General features: G+C 32.2%; 2 protein-coding genes across 2 annotated transcripts; both read right to left on the reverse strand.

Annotated features, from left to right (window-relative positions):
• Positions 1-719: 719 nt before the first annotated feature.
• Positions 720-2444, reverse strand: LOC112705895 (probable F-box protein At4g22030). Its single transcript, XM_025756909.3, has one exon. It carries the CDS (start codon positions 2107-2109, stop codon positions 823-825), a length of 1287 nt encoding a protein of 428 aa, XP_025612694.1. The 5' UTR covers positions 2110-2444; the 3' UTR covers positions 720-822.
• Positions 2445-8752: 6308 nt separating this feature from the next.
• LOC112705902 (probable F-box protein At4g22030) lies at positions 8753-10235 on the reverse strand. The gene has a single exon (XM_025756920.2). The coding sequence runs from the start codon at positions 10171-10173 to the stop codon at positions 8902-8904; it is 1272 nt and encodes a 423-aa protein (XP_025612705.1). The 5' UTR covers positions 10174-10235; the 3' UTR covers positions 8753-8901.
• Positions 10236-27246: the final 17011 nt, after the last annotated feature.

The raw sequence follows: 27246 nt of genomic DNA on the forward strand, positions 1-27246 counted from the left end.
ACCTTTTGTAGAAAATATAACAAGAAGTTTTTGTTTTATATCTTCTTCATAAATTATTGCTGAAACAAATCTGAATTGCCATCTCCTAGAGAGTTAGGTAGGTCTTTAAGGATGTCCAAGCGAGAAAATTTTTAAAATTGAATAAATTAAATTTAGAAATTGATATATTTAAATTTTAAAGAAATTAAAAATTTAAATATATTTTTAAATTTTTAAAAATTTTAATATTGTGAATCAAAAAGTTAAAGATAAATTTATTTTTTTCTTTAAATTTAATTTTATAATAATTTTTTTATGTACACCTCACGTCTTTGTTGCTTGGGAGTATATACGATGTATGCTTTCATAATTAACAAATCATCTTCGATCGGTACAATCTAGTGATAACAAATAAGGTGAATTTAACGGAATTTATAATTTGGTGTCTAACTTTTGTTTAATTTATTTTTATTATAAAATTTAAATATTTAATAATTATTTATTATTATATTTTTAAAATTAAATATTAATTTTTATTTTTTTTAAATAGATTAGACAAACATTTTAACAATCACCGATAAATAAAATAAATTTCAACGAACACAAGAATGTTGCTATATGACTTTCGAATCCATTTTGATTTTCAGCTTCAAATGTCAACACGTACGGTACGATTGTCAATTTTTGACGAACAATAATGAAATTATTAAAAATTATAATAACAGCAGGCATTGCAAGAATATCCCAAAAGTACTAACACTTTCCATTTCCAGGTTAGGATTACTATGTATATACAAAAAATAATTAATCAAGATATAGTTAATTTGCCTAATAATAATGTAATTAGAAGATCTTGCTAGCAAATTCATCAATGGGAGTTCCCTCTATACGAGAATAAGCCGACTTTGCAGCAAGATCTCTCAACTGTGACAAACTCCTTCCCAATTTCAAAGCCAGCTTCATCTCAAACAACTCCCCATCCTCTCTTTCCTCAATCTCTTCTTCAATGGTTTCTTGGATCCAATCTTGTGTCTGCCTGAAGAACCCTGCGGTGCTCCTATACATCTCAGCCACCATCCCAACCTGTCCACCATGCTCGAATGCATTCACCGCCGTGGCCAATGCCCCCGCCACGAGAGGAACAACGCTTGCCCATGAACCTTGCCTCACGAAACAAGACCCAACCGCCGCAATTCCAGTGAGTAAAGGACCTGCAATGGCGAGAGTCTTGTTGATTTTCAACACCAAATTCCCTAATCTCTCATAGTCCTCCACGTCCTTCTTCTTCATCACTTCAACCACCTCTCTCATTTCCATTTCCAGACCCTTATCCCATCCATTATTATTTATCTCTCCCTTTTTTTCGTTGAATCGGATGGTTCTTCTCTTTGAAGAAGGCCACCAAACAGCGGGTTCGAATTTCTGAGGGAACTTTTCAAGCATGGCTCCAAGCAAGGGAAGAGGGTAAGCTTTGTCAAGTGCCAACACCTTCTTCATTGAACGCTTCACGTCTTCCTTGCTGGGATTTCCAAGAGCGATTATGGTTTCGATTTCGGCCTCAAGCTGTTTGAACAGCCTCGTGGCATTGCGTTGCTCCTCTGCAAGCTGTGACGGCTGGATCTTGTTCATGATGACCACCATTCCCGTGGCTGCAGAAAACAGAAGCGCAGAGGATAGTTTCAGAGCCAAAACTGGAGCACCGGCCGCGGCGCCACTTGCGGCTGCCATGCCGCACATGACGGTGGCGGTGAGAGTGATCATGTTTATGGAGTTGAGAAGGAGGGTGTTCCAGTTGTTACGCTGCTCCCCCACGTTGTGATGCATTTCCACCCTGTCTGACACTGCTTCTAGAATCGCATAGAGCTGATGCATGGTAGCTTTTGATTTTGATGAACAACTGCAGTTAACATTGTTGCTTGAATCATTGTTATCTTGCAGTACTGGTAAAATTGATGATGAGTGAGTGAAGCCATTGTTGAGTTCCTGAAAGAGAGTATTGGTGGTTGGTAATGATGGTAGTTTTGGAGCTCTGGGGAAGTTAGGGACATGGATAGCGGCTTTGGCTTGTAACATTGCTTGTTTTTGTGAAGAAGATGAAGAAATCAAAGACGAAACCTGTAAAGAAGCCATATAACATAAGGATTTAATTAATTTGTGAGTTGCATTGGATGAATGAAACTTAGGTAGTGTCCCAAATTATATATAATGAGTGTGAAAATGAGAGGCAGGGGTCAGATATAGAAACTAAATGTTGACTGGCTGTTGGGGTTTGACATAAACCTAAACAAATACAAAAACTTTGACAAATTCTAAATAGTTACTCGGTTACTACTACCACCAATCCTATTCCATGCCCTCGGTTTCAAACTACATACTCACCTAAACTATAGAGACTTATTTATTTATTTATTTGTGGTCGTTAATTAATTAGACACTTGCTCCTTAATTATATTCGGTATTTATTTTATCAACTATATTAGATATATATAAAAAAAACAATCATCAAATTATTCGTCCATATAAAATATATATTAAAATATCATATACATATTACAAATAAATTAACAATACATATATTTATATAAAAATTAATTATTTTAATTTGTTGACTAATTTATTTTTAATATACAAATAATATTATTTTATGCTTCGTGCACACTGCATACCCAAAAACTGAGATTTACAATAGAATCGAATAAGAATAAACATAAGCATTAGTCCATCTAAAAACATTAGTACAGTTATCAATGAGGAAATATGGTCGTTAGAGTATTATAATGCTTTAGAAATACTGTAAAAAATTAAATCAACGCTCAATATTAAAAAAGCAAGGATTTATGAATTATATATATATATATATATATATTCCAGGGGCGAAGCTACATACTGGGAAAGGGGGGCAACGGCCCCCCCTAATTTTAATTTTTTACATGTAAATTATATGTAAATTTCAGTTTAGCCCCCCTAAAAATTTTATTTTAATATTATTTTATTGTGTAAATAATTTTAGCCCCCCTCTAATATTTTTTCTAGCTCCGCCCCTGATGTATTCTAACATGTAAAATTTCTTTTGTTATGTCAAGATTGTATTTAGTATTAATAAGTAGGATGTGCATTTTGGCGAACAAGTGTAAATGTAGACACGACATTTCATATAGTACTCACTATTGGAACCTCACAAGAGAGCATATCTACTCATCCTGCGATGCACATCTTTCTTCTTGGTCAGATGACTATATATAAATGAAAGAATAAAAGAATTGAATAATAGGAAATAGTCAACCATAGAATGAAAGGCACATGCTGATGTTGCAATGTATTTGAACCCGGGGTTTTCGATAAGATATGGTGGCTAATGCAGTCATGCTTAAGCATTTCTTGTTATATTATTCGTTATGGAGATCAGTTTAGGATCGGATCACCTATGTGATAATGTGAACATAAATTTACAGGATCAGAATACTGAGTTGAAGATTTTCTTACTCCAGATTACCGTTTTTCTTCTTTGCAATATAAAGATTATGCATAGATACCATACTTTAAAATATATTAAACTTTTTATTTATACTATTTGTAAAAAAAAATCGAGTTAATATTTAAAATACTCCTTGAAATTTGTCTTCTAACTAAATTTAGTTTTTTAATTTTCAATTGACTCAATTTGTATATTAAAATTTTAAAATGTGACTCAAGTTGACTTTTCTATTTATTTCTGTCATAAAAAAAATGACATGCACGCTTCAAACCTTCTTCAAAGCGTCGTCTTCAGTTAGGTTACTCTCTTCTCTTATCTTCTCCTTCAATTAATTTATTACTTTTTCAATCTGTGAATTCAATTTATATGCAAATATGATGGTACTCTTTATGACATTGAGACCCGCCCGTAATAATGCTGGATTACGGAATCATGCCTCAATTTCAGCACTATCTCTCTCACCTTTTCTAACTCATTTACAAAATATATCCGGTTTTCGAGCATATTAGACTAATGATTATACAAAACATGATTTATTTGATTCATCTGTTCAATATGTTAAATCAAGCTTCGACAACAAAATTTCATTGCTCTTTGTTGATCTTTAGTATGAACCTCCAAATATCTTCACTTGAATACTTTTTTTTTTTGGTTATATTCTAATCAGATTCATAAATTAATCAATAATAAAATTAATAGAAATAACATCCATGAATCAATTATTAAAAATTAATATAGAATATTAGAATAACTGAAAAGAACTTATCTGTTGATTGTCGTTGCAGCGGCATAATCGAGCAGTGCAGCTAGCAACACCTATGAACGACGAGTAACAACAACCACGCACAGCTCGAGCACTCATCACTGATAGAGGGAGGCGCAGCGAGAGACCCGAGCGACTGAGGTGAGTAGAGATGAAGGACGGCAGAAGCAATTTTCGTGAGCAAACGAGACGTTAGGTTGGGTGCAGTGATGATAGACGACGACGACACATTACAGAAACTAGGTAGCACAGCTCGAAGCCTCGAGCACTCCCCGGCGGAGGCACGACGAGACGCAAGCAGTCGAGCACAGACGTAGGAGAGTGGTGACATGCGAGCTCATGATACAGAGGATCCACGAGAGGCGTAATTGTTGGGAATAAGGAGTATGACTACAATCCAATCAATCATGTATCAAATAATTTGTTATTGTTATTATATTAAAATGTTAATATAATAAGGTCCTTGATTAAATTTAGAGATTTATCATTGTGATAATGATCATAATATTGAGAGATAAATCTTTTATAATTTAATCTAAATTGTTCTTGGTCATAAGATTATTAAAAAAGATATTAATAATCCGGAAAGATCAATACATATATATATAATGGTCTTCATTGGATGAAGATTAATAGATCTCATTTATTAAATTATATATATAGATTGTGCATATAGAGATATGACCATTGAACTGACTCACTCTGAGAAATCCTAATGGTTATAATTACCACATATTTGTCAAATAGGATATTCCCAAGATGAATATGATAATAGAGTTTCCTTTGATCTGCGACTATCATAGTAATTAACAATGTATTTATTATACTTTGATTCCGAACACCTAATACCTTAGGGTGCTAGTTGAATGGATATTGAGTATGATTTAAATATTTGTAAAATTAATGATTAGTCAATAAGGAATCCGTCAACTCTCGGTAAAGAGTTTGAACTCTATAATTTATAATGACTGAGATGAATAAAACATTGGTCAAGGGAATTGAATGAATGAAGAAATGAGTTTTTTAGGTCATTCACAGTTCATTATAATAATGGTAACAAGTTAGAGTTTGACAATTAAACCATACTCTAAGGGTTAACCAAGAGCTGGAAAGATGGAAGGAATTACTTTGTTCTTCTAAGATTCTTAGTAAAAATTATATTACTTCATACTATCGGGTCATTGAGGAGTGTTACTAGACGCCAACCTTGATTAGTAAATTTAGTATGACTAATTTACTGTCCGCTTACTATTGAACCTATGGGGTCACACACTAACGAGTGTTCTAATCTTTGCTCTATAGAATTATTTAATTACTATTTTGATTTGATCAAATAAATAATTATATTAATTTAAATGGAATATTATTATATTCTTTGCTAGCACCAAGAATATAATAATAGTATGATAATTGAGAATATTAAATGAGATTTGAGAATAATTACTTATTCTATTTCTAAATTTGGATGAGATCTTAACTGAATCTATTTTAAATTGAATTATAATATGATTCATAAATTTGAAGGATTCAAATTTGGAATTTTAAGATATGATTTAAATTTGAATTGAGAATCAAATTTAAAATCAATAACAAATCTCATACTATATATATGTATGTTAAGAGTAGAGGAATATGACGGAGAGAGAATAAAACACAAGAGTTTTATTTCTTTACCTCTACACACATAAACGCATGTGAGCCTAATTCTTGGAGAAGAATTTTATGGCATGCAAATAGTTGCAAGAGATTTCTCAATTTAGATCAGATGTCCATTGGTCAAAGAATTGACAGCAAAGATTAGTCTCGGTGTGGATATGCATATATAGCGCCTTCGTACCATCGAAGGAGAAAATAATTTTTACTAGTGTACACAGGTATTTAGATCTGATCTATAAATTACATTATTGGAATAAAATTTAAGCACAAAATAGATCTTTAGGATTACTTTCTTTTCTTCCGCTGCGTGTTATGAACATATGGTAATCCTTCAGTGGTATCAGAACTTTGGCTTTTTTGTGTTTAAATTTTTATTTCTATTTTCTTAAAGTTTGTGAATTAATAGAATTAATTCAAATTGTTTTTAAGCATGTGATGTATTTATTTCCATTGAGATGGTTTTGTAATAAATTAATAGTTAATTTATTTTAATTATTTAATTGTGATTAAATTATTATTTTTTAATATAAAAGTTATATTTATAATAAAATATTTTATTAAATTTTTCTAAGAACCTTATAAGAACAAAGTAATTCCTTCTATCTTTTCAGCTCTTGGTTAACCCTTAGAGTATGGTTTAATTGTCAAACTCTAACTTGTTACCATTATTATAATGAACTGTGAATGACCTAAGAAACTCATTTTTTCATTCATTCAATCCCCTTGACCAAGGTTTTATTCATCTCAATCATTATAATCATAGAGCTCAAACTCTTTACCGAGAGTTGACGGATTCCTTATTGACTAATCATTAATTCTACAAGTATTTAATCATAGCCAATATCCATTCAACTAGCACCCTAAGGTATTACGTGTCCGGAATCAAAGTATAATAAATACATTGTTAATTACTATGATAGTCGCAGGTCAAAGAAAACTCTATTACCATGTTCATCTTGAGAATATCCTATTTGACAAATATGTGGTAATTATAACCATTAGGATTTCTCAGAGTGAGTCAATTCAATGGTCATATCTCTATATGCACCATATATATATATATATATATATATAATTTAATAAATGAGATCTATTAATCTTCACCCAATGAAGATCATTATATATATATTGATCTTTTTGGATTATTAATGTCCTTTTTAATAGTCATATGACCAAGAACAATTTAGATTAAATTATAAAAGATTTATCTTTCAATATTATGATCGCTATCACAATGATAAATCTCTAAATTTAATCAAGGACCTTATTATATTAATATTTTAATATAATAACAATAATAAATTATTTGATACATGATTGATTGGATTGTGGTCATACTCATTATTCCCAACAATCTCCCACTCACACGAGAGCGAATCATGATAGATTGGATTTGGACATACTATTATCTCAATAGTAATGACAGCGATGAGTGTGCGTTGACGGTGAACGGAGGTGGGCTGAGCTGCTGAGGTGAGCTCTGATGGTATGGTTGGTGTCTTAGGGTGAGTAGTGAGCTTTCAGCTGTTTGTGAGAGACTAAAAGTGAGAGAGATTAAAATATAGAGGTGTGCTTTAGAACTAGTGAGATATTAGGTCAGATGTCAATTAAACGTGCATATTATTTTTTTAGTGACGGAAATGGATGGAAGGCCAACTTGAGTCATACCTTAAAGTTTTAGGGTACAAATTAAATTAATTGAAAATTAGAGATTAAATTGAATTAAATGTTAAATTTCAGGAATTATTTTTAATATTAACTTAAAAATTCTAAAATAAATTTAATAGATTTGTTTAAAATGTAGGTAAAAATTTATCTGAATATGATTTAAAATATATTTTTATGAGCTAGCTTGGGATAGATATGTTGGGACCAACTAGATCTTATAAATAGTATCATATTAATAATAGAAAAATTTTATAGTGCCTAGAAAATTTGTGTTTAACTTATTTTTAAGCTAAGGTGAAAGGTGAAAGAGTGGATTCTATAATTTATGTGTCAAGCAATTGTAAAATTAAGTATGTAAAACGACATCTTAATAATATATTAAATGATGATATCCTACCCGCAAAAGGAATAATAATATCCAGAGCTAGACTACAAAAACCGTTGGCAAGTGGATGAAGGCTTTGGATGTGTTCGTTTGAACGGTTAAACACATGCAGAGCATGCATTTAATTATATAAATTAAAGTACTGATATACTTATTAATATCAGTTATACATTAAATTTATTAATAGTAGTGTTTAATTTTTTATTTGTTTCAAAATAAATGCGTTAGCAAGTTGGTGAATAAATATCTGGTAGGCATGAAGTCCTGATGTAAAACCCCTTCCTACTTTCTAATGAATTCCAACTGTTTAAAGATAAAAAGTATGCCAGGTCTTCTTTTTCGTTAATATCATTCATCTGAATGGATTCTCCTCAGTAGTTCTCTACTCCAAAGTAAAATTTGTTGACGCCAAATGAATTCATAGAGCTTAATATATATATATATATATATATATATATATATATATATATATATATATATATAAGCATTAATTATAAGTCGGCTTTAATTTATGATAATAACTGCTTGTCAAGTCAAATGTATAATATTATATCATAAAACAAATTAAAATAAAAGCTGTCAGAGACAGAAATTCTAAAATTACCAAAGAAAAATTATAAATAAATATTTTTTAATCAATTAATTTTAAATAATTATAATTAATAATAATTAATTTTATATTTTTTAAAAAATAAAATTTAAATCACAATTAATTAATATAAAATATAATTTAAAAATATTTGTTGATTTATTGTTGATTAGATTTTTGTTAATTACCTATCGTAATTGACTATGAAATCAAATAGCCTAGGGGACCAAATGTAAGTTGCGAAAAAGAATACGTATATTGATCTAAGACTGCTTTGTTTACAAAATTTAAAGCAAAAATCTAAAATGGACACACAGAATGAATGAACGAACATATATGTACATTTATAATTCTAATTAAGAAATATAGATATAGTTAATAAATGATTAGAACATCTTGCTTGCAAATTCATCAATGGAAATCCCTTCGACTCGACAAGAAGCTGATTTAGAAGCGAGTTCTCTGAGCTGAGACACACTTCTTCCCAATTGCAAAGCCACCTTCAATTCAAACACTTGTCCATTCTCTCTCTTGTCAAAATCATTCTCTTCAAGGGTGGCTTCAACTGTTTCTTCTAATTGCTTGAAGAACCCACCGCAGTTTCTGTACATCTCAAACACCATCCCTACCTGCCCGCCATGCTCAAAAGCGTTGACTACAGCTGCCATTGACCCAGCCATGGCAGAAACCACACCTGCACCGTTATTCCCCGCCACAAACACAGATCCCACAGCTGCAATGGCAGTGAGCAAGGGGCCTGCAATGGCCAGAATCTTGTTTGCTTTCAGTGCCTTGTTTCCAAGCCTCTCATAATCTTCAACATCTTTTCTCTTCACAACTTCAATAACCTCCCTAAGTTCCATTTCTAGTTCTTCACTCCACCCGTTCATATTCATCAGAGCCTTTCCTTCTTGATGATCACTTTTGGTCTTGTTGTTCCTTCTTGGCCACCAAACAGCAGGTTCGAATTTTGCAGGAAACTTTTCAAGCATAGCCCCGCCCAACAATGGAAGCGGATAAGCTTTCTCAATGGCCAAAACCTTTGCTATTGAGGACTTGACATCTTCTTCGGTTGGAACTCCAAGAGCGAGTGTGGTTTCGATTTGAGTCTGAAGCTGCTTAAAAGACCTAGTTGCTTTGCGTTGTTCTTCAGCGAGTTGCGAGGGCTGGATCTTGTTCATCACAAGAAGCATTCCAGTTGCTGCAGAAAACAATAGGGTGGAAGATAGGTTGAGTGCTGAAATGGATGATGCCCCGCCGCCGCCGTGACTGTCAGCAACAGCAACCATTGTTGCTGCAGCAAGTGTAATCATGTTGATGCTGTTGAGAAGGAGCTTGTTCCAATTATCACGTTGTTCCCCAACGTTTTTGTGAATCTCAGCTCTCTCAGCTACGGCCTCCAAGATTGATAAGAGCTCAAGGGTCTTAATGTTATGATTATGCTGTAACATTTTTGAGTGTGTGGTGCTCATCACATAATCTTGAACGAGATCTCTTGAAGAAGGTATCTTTGGCACCGAGAGATTATTATTATTGAAAGGTCTGCTATTTAGCTTTGGAATACGGATTGCTGCATTTATTAGTCTCTTTGAGGAGATGAAACGAGAAGAAAGCAGAGTTGAGGGGTGTATGGAAATGGTGGAAATGAAAGCCATCATTGAAGGAGAGGTTATTAGACCAAAGAAGCTAATACTATTAATCTATTTATATTGAAGGGAAATGACACAAGGAGGATCGGAAGAGGTCAAATCAATTAATCAAATCAAAGAATATAATCTAAGCTAAGGAAGTTGAATAATTAAATTAAACTTAAGTCTTGTTGACTGAACAAATAAATTAGATAGGTCTTGATGAATTGGTCGCTTCAAAATTTCCAGCCATTGGCTCAATTGCGGTCTATATGTCTCACTCATCACCTTGCCATCCAAGAAATAATACAAATTTATTGATAATATTAAAAAAACAAAAAAAATTAATTTTTTTTGTTTAATATTTATTAAAATAAATTCTGACTGATTTTGTGGTTAAATTTTAATATATATATATATATATAGGTGAATGCTACCGTACCTTTTCTAAAGTAACATGTAAGTTACCCTCTCTGATGTGTCACATTTTAATTGGGTGTTTATTTTAACCTGAGTTACCTTTTCCACTCTTTCGTCGTCGTTGCTCCTCCCAAACATCACCGTCTCATTGGTGTTCCGTTTTCTCTTCCCAAATCATTCTTCTAGAAAAGGTACCTTTGTCGTCCTCATTACGCCTCCCAAACATCACGGTGGCTATCTTATTTTATCTTCCCAAATCATTCTTTCAAATAAGGTACTCCAACTCTCTCTAATTGCGTTTACTCTTCCCCATTGTACTCCTTCATCGTCGTCCCAAGAATCACCGTCTCATTGGGCGTCTTGTTTTCTGTTCCCAAATCATTCTTCCAGAAAAGTATTCCAACTTTCTCTAATTGTGTTTACTCCTCCCCATTCCTTTGTCATCGTTGTTGTGTCTCCTAAGTATCATCTACTCCTCCCCATTCCTTTGTCATCGTTGTTGTGTCTCCTAAGTATCATCGTCTTATTAGCCGTTACCGTCTTCCAAGATATTATTAACTCTCATAAGATTAAAGTAACTCAGGTTAAAATAAACACCCAATTAAAATATGACATATTAGAGAGGATAACTTACATGTTATTTTAGAAAGGATAGGATAGCATTTACCATATATATATTATATGTGCAGTATGCAGTATGCACTGTCGTAATGTTTCACTTACGTGGGTAACTTTTACTTCTTCAATGCAGTGGCTAATTGACTATATATATATATATATATATATATATATATATATATATATATATATATATACACCTTCATTATTCGTTTTATTGTGTTGAATGCTTGAATTCCAAGCTAAGTAACTGTCTTTGCCCAAACTAATGTTGTGCACTCAGATAGATAATTTTGAGAATTAAGATTTCGTTAGACTAAATCTCTTGCAGACTTAATCAGCATATATATCAATATTCAAGAACTAGTCTATTGAGGGTATGTATGTGTGTTTGGTGTTTTCATAATACGATTGATTTATTTATTTATGAGCAAGGCTAGGAATCAAAAGGGTATTAGCAAAAAATCAGCTAAATATTTTGAGTGAATTTAAAATCTCTACGAGTTAATATATATGGATGTTTCTTCTGCTCAGTATCAAAATGTTTCTTTTTCATACTAAATAGATATTCTTTTATATATTTTTCGAATTTTTTTATATGACAAATGTGAATGTGTCTATTTCTTTAAAAATTTTATATTTTTTTTAAATTTTATAAATATTTAATTATTTTTGCTAAAATATAATTTGATATTTTTTTTGTTAAGTATTAAGATTTTTTTTCATATTAAATGAATGTTTTTTTATAATTAATACTGACAAATAGTAATTTGTCTCCAAGTTCATTCTTTCAAAATGTAACCTGACTTCCGTACAAATATACCTGCATCATCGTCAAGATCCATATTGTATTATATTAAGAAAAACACACATAATGCATGTGAGAATGGATTGGATTGATGAGAATGAATGATGACCTCCACGGAGAAGCCACGAACTTCTCTGAGAACGATCTTCTCGAGGCCGATCTTCTCGAGGCCATTAACGCCAAGCGTGGACATGAAATCCACCACGCGCCGCTCGTGGTCTATGGCTTTCTAGCGCGTTAGGATGTTCAAGACGGGGTAGAAGGTGGTCGCACTAGGGTGGCAGCCTCCGGCGTCGGTGTGCTTGTTGAGGGCGTTGCGGAGAACATGGAAGTCGCCGGCGCTTCCAGCAGCATTGGTGAGAGAAAGAGAGAGGAATGTTGGAGGTAGATAGGTTAATGTGAGAGAGAAGATGATCGCTTTTATAGGTTTTAATTATGTTTATTTAATTAATTTTAAATTTTTAAAATTTTAAATTTAAAAAATTTAAAATTAATTATTGATATAAATTAATGTGATTTTGTTTAGTTTTTGACTAATAACCTCTTGATTCTATATACTCTTTCTTTATTTATTTATGACATTGATTCTTGATTTTGATTTTACTAGAAGAACTGCCATTAAATAAAGAATTTAACTAAAAATTCAAAATTTTCAGTTAATCTTTTTAAATTCTAAAAATTAAACCCTAATTCTTAATCATAAATCCTACCTATTAAGGAAAAAACTCTCAAAAATACCCTCAACACATTTTTAGATACCCACAAAAATATTCCCGAAAGATTAAAATAATAAAAATATCCTAAAAAAAACAACTAAGAAGAATATTAAGTGATCAACATTTCTTTTCTTGCATTATCATATATTTGTTCACTAGCTAACTTTTTTTTTTCACTAAAAATGTTGATCATTATTTGTTTGTTATTTATATAAAGAAAAATATTTTTTTTATTATTTTTGTTACATGTTTAAATTTTTAAAAATGTTTTTATTATGTTGATTTCTAAAATAAGAAATATTTTTTTTAGTATTTAATTTTTTTTTAGTAATTAGTATTTAAATCTTTTGAATACATCTCAGTAGTTTGCTCACTAATTTTTTTTTGGTTAACTATAAAAAAGAAACAAAAAAAAAAAAAACAACAAGGAAGAAAGACTAAGTACTATTGTTTATTAGTCTAAAATTTTACTAATTATGGCCTTTTTGTTTATGCTATTTATTTATTTATTTATTTTGTGTATATGTCAATATGTTTATGCTTTTAGGACGAAGAAAATAATATTTATTTAAATAAATATTTAATTTATTTTTGAAATAATTAATCAAGCTTTTAATTCATTTTTCTTATGATTACTTAGTTATTAAATTATGAAATTTTTTATTTTAATTAGCTTAATAACAATAATTTTTTAGAAAATTTAAAATAAATAAATATATAAAAAATATTTTATCATGACCAACCCATTAATCCATAAAAAAACCATAAAATTTTTATATTATGATTGGAACAATCTATTTTATTTATTGATAAATTTTTATTAGACAAGAGAAAATCAAAATAGACAATTAGACATACCTATTTTTCATGTAAATTATTATTACTATTGTTATTATTATTTCAACCAACAGCACACAGTCAAACAATGTTATCTATATCGAGTATGAAAAGTGTTTTTCTAACACAAAGTTAAAAAAAAAATTAAATGTGATGTGTGTGTGACCTGGGAGAAATTTATGGCCTCAAATAAGAAAGCTTTTATTTATTTAAAAATGTGAATGTTAATTATAATGCAGAAGAGTACACGTGGTGGAAAATTTGGTCAAAATAAAAGAAGAAATGATTTTGGAATGTTATATTTGACAGCTCTTCCTAACCGCGGCCGTTGGTCTCAATAACATAAAACATCACGTGACAAGTGAACACAATGAATAGTAAACCTCCTTGTTTAAGTGACTAGTAGCTACCAAATGTGTGTTTTAGTTAATTATATGGTTAAGTGTGATTTCGGTCTTAATATAGATGTCGAAAATTTATTTTATTTTTGGTCTTTTTTTTGCTACAAAATAATTTCAAAGGTTTAACTTAATTTTAAAATCATCATTTTTATCAAATTTTTTATTTTTATTACCAAATTACCCTTAACTAAAAAATATAAAATAAAATAAAATAAAATAAAGAAAACGGGAAAAGGGGGAAGGGAAGGTGGAGAATCTCCACGGGACGCCGCCGCTGCTCCTCGCCGCTGCTGCTCCTTTCTTCCTGAGCACATACTCACACTAACGGCAAGAAAAGAGAGAGTAAAGGGAGAGAGAAAGAGAAGAGAGGAAGGAAGTTGTTCTTGTCGCCACACATCTGCCCTCGTCGCAATTCACAATGCCGTCGACCACCACAGCTCTCTCCTCGTCGTGATTTGCATCCTGCCACCACCGCATCGCCGTTCTTGTTGCAATTCACGGCGTCGCCACCGCTGCCGTAGCCCTTTCCACGTGATCCACCACCACCACTGCAGCTCTCCTCCCCTCGCGATTTGCAGTTAACCGCCGCAACCTCTCCTCCCTCACCACCACCTCGAGGTCCCTGCAGTGCTGTTTAAATTTTTTTTATCATTTTCTTTTTTAATTTTTCAAATTTAAAGGAAGGTGTTTTGCTTTTGTTTATTTCATTGTTGTTGTTGTTGTTGATACTTCTGGTTGCTTCTGCTTCTATTTTTGCTTTTGGTTCTGTTTTTGTTGTTGTTCTGATTCTATTATCTATTGTTATTATTGTTGTTGTTTTTCTAGTTGTTGTTTGATTGTTGTTATTCTGCTTCTACTTTTTGCTTCTGCCTGCTTCTGTTTCTGTGTTTGCTTATGCCTCTGCGCTTCTGCTTCTGGTTGATTTTGGGAAAGAATAGGGGAGGGATATTTTTGTTCAAAGAACGATTTTAAAACTGAATTAAACTTTCGGGACCATTTTGTAGCGAAAAAAAGGCCGAGGACGAAATAAATTTTCGACCTCTACGTTCGAAACCAAAATCGTACTTAACCCTTAATTATATCATCTCTTCTGTAGTAGATAGGTTGTCATTAGAAAATTAAAAGCTACTTATTAAATATGTTTAATACTAATTAATTACTATATATACTGAGCATAGTTAGTAACTCTTTTTCAATTTGGACAAAGCGAAGACATAGATTCATTTAACGTTTTAAAGAAGAATAAATCTAACTTCAATTTGGGCAATGTACTCCATTCCCATTCTACTGTGTATTGCTACCTTATTATATACACAAAATTTATATATCTCAATTTCAAATTGGTCAATACATTATTAATAAAGACATAAACAAATATAGATAGGCACATAGAACATGGCAAACCTTTTAGTTTTAAATAAAATATGTCATTTCTCCTATATTGGTAAGACAAGAACAACTATCTTGGCTCCTTGGGAGTGGTACGTAAGTCCAAATAATATTTGTGAGTGAAATACCCCACTAGAACTTTACATAAGCCAGTTGTGTGCCTCTGAATTGCATAATATTTTTCTAACGAGAGTATTCCATGAAAAATCTGTAAAGGAACGTACTATTTTCTAGCGTGATGTCATAGTTTTATAGGTGACAATTTGAGGACATATGAGAGTGAAGAGAATCTAATGACGATTTGGGTTGGCACGTATGCGACTGTGGTCTGTGTACGCGACACTGCAAAAAATTGGACTTATGCGTACACGGAAGGCATGCATATGCATAACCATCCAATTTTGCAGAAAATGTATTTTTGTATTTTTAACCATTTTTTGAGCTTTCTAAACTTCTATAAATCCTGTTATAAGTCTAGAGTTGGTGTAATAAAAGGTAGAGGAGTTAGGAACGAAACCAAGTGAGTTGAGAGAGTGAATTGTGGGAAGATGGGTTAAATGTAATGAGAGTTATGATGGGAATGAGTATGATAGTGAGAAATGAGAATGGTTGATGATGACTAAGTATGGTGAGGATGATTACGATAGTGAGAGATGATGAATGATTGATTTTGATATGATGAGGATGGTTATGATATTGAGAGAGAGTGCGATGAATGAATTTGATTAAGATATGATGAGAATGATTATGATATTAAGAGGTGATGAATGATTGATTATGATTGAGATATGAAGAGAATGACTATGAAAATGAAAGTGAGTTTGATTGAAATGTACCTGCTTGAAAAATGCAGTGGAGTGATTTTACTTGCCGTAAAAGAGTGATTCTACTTGCTCCTAGATGTGATTGAAATGTAGTGGAGTGATTCCACTTGCCGTAGTAGAGTGATTCTACTTGCTTCTAGATGTGATTACACTTGCCAAATATACTTGTCTGGGTAGACGCAGTGGAGTGATTCCACTTGCTCCAGACATGTTGGGTTTGGCTGTATAACTGACAGATAAAACTCATCGGCCATAGGACAGGCATACATAATTTGCATTTGTTTTGATTTGTTTGGGTTTGCTATTTGTCTTGACTTGCTTAACTGTACATATTAAATGATTATGTGCTAATTGCTTTACCTGAATTTACTTGTGTATTATTTGTTTGTCTTGCTTGTGTTTGCATAACTGAGAGGTCCTTCATTCTGGTGTCGGTTGATGCTAGGGCTGCCCTTGATGAGATGAAATGATGAAATGATTGAATAATAAATATGAATATTGAATGAGATTATTTGAGCTCCTTAGGTAGATGCAATGGTTCGTCCCACTTACTCTAGGTGGAAGTATGATGAGTTGATTTATAATCGTTGAATTTGAACTATCTAAGGGCTGTTCTGTTTGAAATTTGGAGAGTTGTGGAGAAAATGATAAAAAATGAATTAGAGTAGAATTTTCTAGGAAATTTGCCTAATCATGGATTAATGAGAATCTAGGATGGAAAGACCATTGTGTGGAAGCATAAGATTGCTTAGTGAGTTTCCTATTACCTTATATTGTATTTATTTGACATTTTTACTGTTCTAAAAACTCATAGGTTGGGGGTTCTGATTCCATATATATTCTTTGTTTTTCAAATGCAAGTCCTAGTGCTCCATAGTGAGCTGGAGTTCGTCTGGAAGACGGCGAAGTCTACTTTGAGTTTTGTTCTGTATTTTATATATTTAGATTTCACTCCCTTTTATTTTGGAAAAATTAATGATGTATACGTATATATAATTCTTTTGGAAACTTTGTCTATAGAGGTCTTGATGTATATTTGGGAGAGATAGAAATTGTTATCAACTGTTTTTACTACTATAACCTTAGCCGACCTAAACTTCGCATGTCATGACTAGTGACTATTATACATATGATTATATATATATATATATATATATATATATATATATATATATATATATATATATATATATATATATATATATACACCTTTAAGTTCTATTTTACCAAGTTCTTTCCGAATGCGATGCTTTTCGTTATGCATGTGTTTCCGATTGCGATTTTCTTTTACTCCTTTTTCAAGCTTCTCGTTTAATAATTTATTCCAATTATATATGTATTATAATTTTTCTTTGATTCGTACCATCTTATTATCATTGACTTATGACTCGAGCATAAGGATTTGAATACTAGGGTGTTACATGTCTTATCTTGAATTGCTCAAAGTTACGTAGGTCCACTGGAGTTAAGAGTTATGGCTATGTAGACAGTGGTGGTGGAGGCCCAAGCTGTGGTGTATATATATATATATATATATATATATATATATATATATATATATATATATATATATAAGTAATAAGAAATGGTTGTAGATTGTAACATCAAAGTTTGGTCGTAATAAATATGTGATTGAAAAGCTGTTATTTTTCTCATAATTTTTCGTGCATTAATGTATCCAATTCAGTTGTAATGTATCAAGTTGAAAATCATGCCTCCAAAGGGAGATGGTGCATATCCATCACCTCAACTATTGTGTGTGAACTGGATTGCTACCATTGAAATGAAAGCTAAAGGTATCAGGCCAGAGCTAATAATGGTAAAAATCATCGAATCCACTTGATCCTTTCATGGCAGATAATTGTCTTCATCTAACTTCATTGCTATAGGGCTTAAAAAAGCTTGCGCTATTTGTGCCAAGATCAAATTTGCAGAAGTCATGACTGAACTTAAAGCTCTGATACCATAAAGGTATCAGGATAGAGTTCATAATAATGATCAGAGAAGAAGAGAAAGAGAGAAATTGATAAAGAGTGAAAATGAATGAAGTTGGATATAAGTCCAGCTATTACAAGAGTTTATATACTCAACTACCTTGCTGGCTGGTATAACTAACAACTAACTCTTACTCATTTTGTAACAAAATTGTAACAACTTATGCCGACTCATCTAAAGCTAACTAACTCTTATCTCTTTCATACCCTCTCAAACAAAGAGTGAATTTTTCTGCAACTCTGAGGTTGTCTCATAACTCATTGAACAAAGAAGAGGAGATGGGTTTTGTGAAGATGTCTACAACCTGTTGAGCAGCAGGAATATGTATCGCCTTGACATGTCCTTTGACAACATGATCCCTTGCAAAATGGATGTCCGGTTCAACATGATTTGATTTGTAGTAGAAAATAGGACTGGCTGCCAACACTCAAATTGTCACAAAGAATCACTAGGGGATAGGTAACAGGAACATGAATAACATTCAACAAATTTCTAATGAAGATGGTCTCAGCAATGGCATCAACAATGCCTTGATACTCTGCCTTGGTGCTCGAGTAAGACACGAGTTGCTGCTTGCAAGAGGACCATGATATTAAGTTTGACCCCATGTAAACACAGTAACCATTTGTAGACTTACGATCATCGGGATCAGACCCCTGATCAAAATAAGTGTATACAGTAAGATTGAGATCATTAGAAGGCCAAAATTGAAGACCATAGTTTGCAGTACCACTAATATACTTGAGGATTCTCTTTATCACTTTCTAATGAGCCTCAAGTGATCTTTGCATAAATTGACAGACTCGATTGGTGCAGTAAGCTAGCTCTGGCCTGGTTATCGTTAGATACTGAAAACTGCCAACAATAGATCGATATAGCGTAGGGTCAGAAAATAGTGCACCACCAATTTTACTCATCTTGAGAGAAGAGGGAATGGGGGTGGCATAGGAGTTACATCCTATCATCTTAGCTTTCTTCAATATATCAGCTACATACTTGGCTTGAGATAGTACCAATCCTCCATCAGCAGTGTGGGTGACTTCTAACCCAAGAAAATAATGGAATTTTCCTAAATTCTTCAAAGCAAATTTGGAACTGAGCTACCTGATTACTTCACTAATGCATTTGTCTGAATTTTGTCACAATTATATCTTCCACATAGAGAAGTGGATATGTTACACAATCATTAATGGATTTAGTGAATAATGATGAGTCAATCTTGGTTGTAGTGAAGCCAAGATGCTGCAAAACACCAAAAATCCTGTCATACCAAGCCCGTGGGGCTTGTTTTATCTCATACAATGACTTTAACAACTTATAAATCATGTTAGGATCACCCCTTATACCCCGATGGTTAGATCATATAGACTTCCTCATGAAGATTTCCATTGAGAAAAGCATTGTGATCAAGTTGATAAATATTCCAACCATGTGACACTACGAGAGAGAAGACTAACCGAATTGAAGTGGGGCAAATTAATGGGCTAAAAGTTTCTTTAAAATTAACTCCTGGTCGTTGGCTAAACCTCTAGGAAACAAGGCAAGCTTTGTACTTCTATAATGAGCCATATGAGTTATATTTGACTAAAAAAACCCAATGGTAGCAAATGGAAACTCTCCCTTCTGGCAGTGGCACTAAACTCCATGTCCTAGTTCTCATCAATGCAGTATATTCATCTTCCATGACTTGCTTCTAATGTGGGATACTAGGAGCTTCTTTGTAGTTCTTTGGTTCAAGAGTGATAGTGACCTAGGCCTGAAAAACTTGGATTTGAAAATTCCATTTTTAGAATGTATAATCATTAGGTGTTGAGATTGATTTTATGGTAAGGTAGCTCATGGAAGAGGTTTAGGATTAATTGTTGAGGCTTTCGGTACTAAGTTTTATGAAGTGAGGTTTATGGAAGAAAAAGAAGGTACATCAAAGGGTGCTAGTGAGTGAAATCGATTTGAATAATTAATGGAAGGTTGGGTTATTAAAGGTTCAGATAGTGAAGTGGCAGGTTCAGGTAATCAAAAATAATTTCTAGTTGAGGTCTAGAAGGTGGAGAATTGGTTGTGAATACATCAGGGGAAGCAAAGCCAAAATTGAATGGAAAATATGTTTCATCAAAGATCACGTGAGTGGAGACTATGATTCTGCTAGCTGCAAAGCATTTATACCCCTTTTGCTGCAAATCGTAACCCAAAAATACAAAAGGTTCAGACCTATCATCAATATTGTGAGAATTTTAAGGCCTTAAGTATGGGTAGCACAAGAAACCAAAGGTTTTTAATGACAAGTAATCAGGCTTAACAATTGAACAATTTCTCATAAGGAGTCGAATTGTCTAGAACTGGTGTAGGAAAAGAGTTGATTGACCTTACAGCAATCATGAAATCATATCCCCAAAATCTCTTTGGCATTGAGGCTACTGCTAGTAGTGTCGAACCGGTTTCAACAATGTGTTTATGCTTGCATTCAGCTGTACCATTTTTTTATGCTTGTAGGGACAAGAAAATCTCCAAACTATACTTGTTCTCTACAAAGACTTAGCCAAATTGATAAACTTCTTTGCATTATCACTTTGTACAGTTTTGATCTTAGTGTCAAGTTGTAATTCAACCATGGATTTAAAATTTTTAAATGCAGATCTAACCTGAGACTTTGATGCAATCAAATATATCCATGTAATTCTAGAAAATGCATCAATAAAGTGAACATAATACTTTGAATTATTTGTGGAAGTGATTAGGGCACAACCCCATACATCAGTGTATATTAGCTCTAAAGGTTTGGTATATACAGATGAGGAAGATTTAGGAAACGAAAGCTGATGTGCTTTGCCAATGCAGCAAGCAGCACAGACAAAGTTTATTGAATTCAAAGAAATGTTACAGGACTTGACAAATTTATTCATCATTGGTGTTGATGGATGCCCAAGACGAGCATTCCACAACAATGCATCTTTAGGACCCAGAATAGAAGCAAGAAGTGCAACAACAGTATTATTTGACTTTGGATGAAAATCGGAGAATTTGTATAACTCTCGATCAACCATTTCTTGGAGTATAACCTCTTTGGAGGCCTTGAATTTAACAACACAATTATCATTGTGAGATTCAAAGAAAACTTTATTGTCTTTTACAAATTGATAGACACTTAAGAGATTGTTTGAAATTTGAGGAACTAACAGTAATTGTTTAAGCAAGAAATGTTTTCTACTCAAATTTGGAATAAAAATTGAATGTCCAACATGGCTAATTAGTAAACCTGAATCATTTCCAATTGTTACTCTCACAGATCCACCATATTCTATCTTCTATGTGAAATTGAGTGCATCAGCGGTCATGTGATGCGATGCTTCGAAATCAAGATACCAATCGGGATCTTGAAGTGTTGAAGGAGTTGCAAATTTAGTTTTATTGTGCATCATTGCATTTGCGTATGATAGATTTGCTCCTAGACCATGAGAGAGTGAACTTGAGGCAGCAACATCAGATCTTGAATTTCCATAATCAACATCATACCTATACCAACAATTAACAGTTGTGTGGTCAAATTTATTGCGAACTTGACACTGTAAGGGTCTTTATCCACCTCTTCCATGTTGGGAATAAATAGTATGACCACAATCTAATCAATCATGTGTCAAATAATTTGTTATTGTTATTATATTAAAATGTTAATATAATAAGGTCCCTAATTAAATTTAGAGATTTTTTACTGTGATAGTGATCATAATATTGAGAGATAAATTTTTTATAATTTAATCTAAATTATTCTTGGTCATAGGATTATTAAAAGGACATTAATAATCCGAAAAGATCATTATATATATATATATATATATATATATATATATATATATATATATATAGAGAGAGATATGACCATTGAACTGAATCACTTTGAGAAATCTTAATGGTTATAATTACCGCATATTTGTCAATAGGATAACCGCATATTTGTCAATAGGATATTCTCAAGATGAACATGGTAATAGAATTTCCTTTGACCTGTGACTGTCATAGTAATTAAAAATGTATTTATTATACTTTGATTCCGGACACCTAATACTCTAGGGTGCTAGTTGAACGGATATTGGGTATGATTTAAATACTTGTAGAATTAATGATTAGTCAATGAGGAATCTGTCAACTCTCGGTAAAGAGTTTGAACTCTATGATTATAATGACTGAGTTAAATAAAACCTTGGTCATGAGAATTGAATGAATAAAGAAATGAGTTTCTTAAGCATTCACAGTTCATTATAATAATGGTAACAAGTTAGAGTTTTGACAATTAAACCATACTCTAAAGGTTAACTAAGAATTAGAAAGATGGAAAGAATTTATATTTTGTTCTTCTCGGGTTCTTAGTAAAAATATATTACTTCATACTATCGAGTCGTTGAGGAGTGTTGCTAGACGACAACCTTGATTAATAAATTTAGTATGCGATGGGGAGGCGGAGAGGACCTGACGGTGAGAAAGAGGGGTCTGTGTGTAATTGTTGGAGGTGAGTAGGTTAATGTGAGAGAAAAGGGAAAGGTTTTTATAGGTTTTAATTATGGTTACTAATTTTAAATTTTTTAAATTTTGAATTTAAAAAATTTAAAATTAATTAATTATTAATATAAATTAATGTGGTTTTGTTTAGTTTTTGCCTGATAACCTTTTGATTCCACATACTTTTACTTTAATTAAATAATAATAAATTCTTTAAAAGATCGAATAAAAACGAAAAGTTAAAGGACAATTAGCATTTTTTTATTATAAATTGAAAATAAATATTAAGAAGTGACTTTTTTTTCTTTTTAATGTGTAAAATTGATGTTTTTTCCCTTTTATTTTGCTCAGGTGTAGAATTGATTTAAGTTCAAAGATTAACTTTGTATATTATTCATCAAAATCATATTTTTTTAATATGAGGTGAAAAACTGTAACACACACCAATGTATGGTCATGAAGAGTCAAAAAATCAAGGGCCAACTCAAGAAATAGGGCATGGACAATTATCTCTCAAATTTTACCAAAAACAAAAAAACAGATATAGATCTTGACACAAACAAAAACAGACAAAAAACATTAGGTCACATAGTATGTGATGATGTGTTCGTGAGCGAGTGGGATGTGACCCCAATAAAACTTAGGGACAAAGAAGAATTAGGAGGGATGATTGCGGTGCTGTTCCTCCTCATATTCTGGAAGGCGATTGTGATTACAATTCTCCTATTCAAGATCCCATTCGACCGCCTCCAGCGTGCCTGTGGACCCCTCGTCCTCAACACTGCCGCCGCCTCTTTTGTAGTCCTCCTTCTTTCCAGCGTCTGCGGAATAATCAACATTCAGGAGCGACAAATTCATGACGATGGCCATGTTTATCTCAATCCCACCGATCAGCTTCTCAACCTCGGTTTTCGCATACGCCGCATTCACTAGAAGCCTCCTAGCGTCTTTGCCCTTGAAGGTAAGGGCAAAATTAGCCGCTACGTGTCGTATGCAGAATGCACGGTACGCAGATGGCGGTAGCCAACCTCCGTCAGGGGCCTCAAGCGCAGCCTTGATGCCGTTGTGCCTGTCCGATATTACTCCATCTAATGAGACCAACTCACGTTTAGAACGGTTATATAAAGGTTTCTCTCCCACTAATTCGAACCGGCCCAGTTCGAACTAAGGTTTGTGTAATTCGAACCAGCCCGATTCGAATTACTAAGGTCAGACTCTCTCTCTATAATTCGAACCTCCCTGGTTCGAATTATGTGCACTCAAGGTTCGAACTGACCTGGTTCAATTTATGAAGAAAATTCAGGTAGTAATTCGAACTGTCCCGATTCGAATTACTCTCATTTGCAGTTCGAATCATATCGGTTCGAATTATATATATATACAAGATCCTGCGCATTATTGAAACGATTTTTAGTTTGGCTTATATACGTCAATTTGAGATGGCATTGGCTTATACTGGTTTTTTCCCCTATATATATATATATATATATATATATATATATATATATATATATATATTACGTCATTATATAATAATAAAAAATATCAGTTAAAACAAATAATAAAATTGTAATAAAAATTAATTCTATTTTACTTTTTTTTTGTTATTGATTCTTTAGATCTATACTAAAAGAATCAATTAATTACTATTAAAATTTATTAATGTACACATTTTTAAAAAAAATAATTTATTAATAAAATAATAAATAAATAAATATTGAATTAAAAAAACAAAATAAAAAAATTAACTTTTTTGTCAATATTTTTTAAGTTTTTATTTATTTTTTAATTTTTATTATCGGTATTTTTATAATTGTTTTTCAATTTTAAAAATTATTGTTCTAATTATTATTTTTTAAATTAGATGATTTTTGTCTCTAAAAAAATAAATGTCAAAAATAAAAAAATTTAATAAATATATATTAATTCGAAGAGTACGTATTAAATAAAGTAAAACAACTCAATAAATACGTATTTAATTCTATTTCACTTTTTTTAAACTGTTTTATCTGTATAGTTAAAAGATACAAAAATAAAAGATATACTTATTTATAGAGGGTATATATTTAGTTTAAATAAAAGAAAATAGTAAATACAAATCAATTAATAATAACATTAGTTCTTAAAGGATAAGATATTTTTTAAATTCGTCCCCTTTTTTTCAATCAAATTAATTAATAATTTTTGTCAATAAATAATATTGTAAAACGTTAATTGACAACATACATAATATCTCATATATCTAATCCAATATTGACCAAATATATTTCTGAAAATATATTAATTTAGTTATTTTCTCTAATTGCATAAATCTTCTTTTCAATATGATCTATTAACTAAATTGATAAATTTTTAAAACATATTTGATCAATATCCAATTAGATATGTTAGGCATCATTTATACTATCAATTAATATTTTACATTATCAATTGTTGGTAGAAATTGTTAATTAAATAACTGAAGATTAATTCGTAATCTTTGAAAAAACAATTTGATTGATAAAATTTTTTAAAGATAAATCAAAAAATCTTTATTTTCTATGACTAAATTAACTATTAACCTAAATATATATTTATTGACAAATTTTTATTGGACAAGAGCAAAACAAGAATAGCATACTTATTTTTACTTTAAATTAGTATATGTTACTCAATTTTATGAATCTTTTTCTTTCACCGTTTCTTAACTTTTAGTTTTTAAGATTAGTGCTATTAAGTATTAATGGATAAAAAATTTACTTTTATGAGTATCAGTGAGTATTAGTAAGTATCAGTATCAGTGAGGGAGCATAGGTAAAAGCAGAAAATAAAACAAACTAAAATTTATTTTTAGAGAATCAATTTCTATAGTGTATAATAATAATTCTTTATTGCAGTAATTATTACTTTTTGCAATGATCCATCATCATCGCTTTTCTAAGCATCAAACATCTCTCTATCTACTCCACACAACTCACTAATCCTGCCTTTAGGATTAACAGGACTTTCCAAAACATGACGATAACAATCTAATGTCGCTGTCTTTATCGTCCTACTCGTCTCCAACACACTCATGGAAGTATGCAAATCAGTGCCACCCAACTCAAGTTCATAATCAATATGCTTAATAAAGGTATGAACAAATTCATGCTCAAGAAATTTCTCAACTAACCACCTCTTACGAGATTTCGTCTTAAAAAAATTTTCTAAAAAATTCTTCCCTTCCTTTGAGACATGGCTTAGAATTTCTGGTGCCTCATTCTAGAAATCGATCTTATAAAATACAGTAACAGGTCATTATCATGCAGATAGTGTCAAAGTGGCTCCCCTATTATCATCTCTAACATTGTACATCCAAGTGCCCACACATCAGCAAGAAATCCCTGCTCCTCTCCACGTCCCACCTCAAGTGCTATGTACGCCGACGTCTCTATAATCACACCCTCAACATCAACCATCACCCTACGAGCAATCGAAATTAGCTATCTTAACTCCTTATATCGTCACCAAGACGTTCTGTCCTTTCACATCGCCATTCACTATTTCTTGAGAGTGAAGGTATGTAAATCCAATATTTGGTGCGTGAAATGAGCCACTACAGCCTCAGGTAAGCCAGCTGTGTGGCTTCTAACTGCGTTAACGATGGTATTTTGAGGAGCGTACTCCATGAAGATGTTGTAAAAGGACTTACCGTTCTCTAGCATGACATCACAGTCTTTATAGGCCACAATTTGAGGACAGTTGAGTGTGGAGAAAATTTTCTATTCTGTCTTAAACTGCTTGGAGCGATGTAAGCTGCCGACTTAACAGTAAAAATCTGACTAGAGTTGAAAATAGTGGCTATGGAGACGAGGCTGGTAGAGACCGAGCTATGGTGTTTCTCCTTCTCCACTCCATAATGTATATATGTCTCACTTTGTATGATTGGTTTGGTGGAAATAATAAGAAAATGCGGCCTTCATGAATTGAAATTATATATGTATAGAGAGAAGTAACACGGCTTGTAGCTCTGGGATCAGCTTGTTCTTCATTAGTGAACAATGGAGGATTGATGATTAGTGTGATTTGTGGAGCATTGGCAAGTGTTTTAAACACATTGGAACATGGTAGTCAAGTTAGAATGGTGTTTAAGTTGTATGGAGAAACTGCTGGTTTTTTTAAGTTCAAGGAAGCGAGTATAGAGTTGAGTGTGAATGAGAGAGACCCTGTTTTGAGAGAAAATAGAGACTCGTTTGAAATCAAAATGGCTCTACAGTTTGGTATGACCCGCTTTGAACAAACACAGTTTGCAGACTGTTATGAATGTGATGGTGATAATGAGGTGTTTGCTAGCAAGCTTTTTTAGTCTATATATTCTTTTTTACCGTTCATTTGTATAGTGCAATAAATAATATAAGGTGAAAAAAATTCTCTAGTTGTAAAAATATAGAGTGAACTACCAATTCGACTCTGTCAATTTTTCATAATGACAACGCGATCCCTCAAGAAAAAAATGATCCACTTCGGTCCTTGTTCTTTATTTCGTAACACAACACGGTCTTTGTAACTCCTTTTCCGTCAATTCTAAACGGAAAATGCTGACGTGTTAGGTTCAAAAATAGACAGGGACTTAATTATCTCTAAAT

The sequence above is a fragment of the Arachis hypogaea genome, chromosome 1 (assembly GCF_003086295.3).
Source record: "Arachis hypogaea cultivar Tifrunner chromosome 1, arahy.Tifrunner.gnm2.J5K5, whole genome shotgun sequence".
Lineage (NCBI taxonomy): Eukaryota > Viridiplantae > Streptophyta > Magnoliopsida > Fabales > Fabaceae > Arachis > Arachis hypogaea.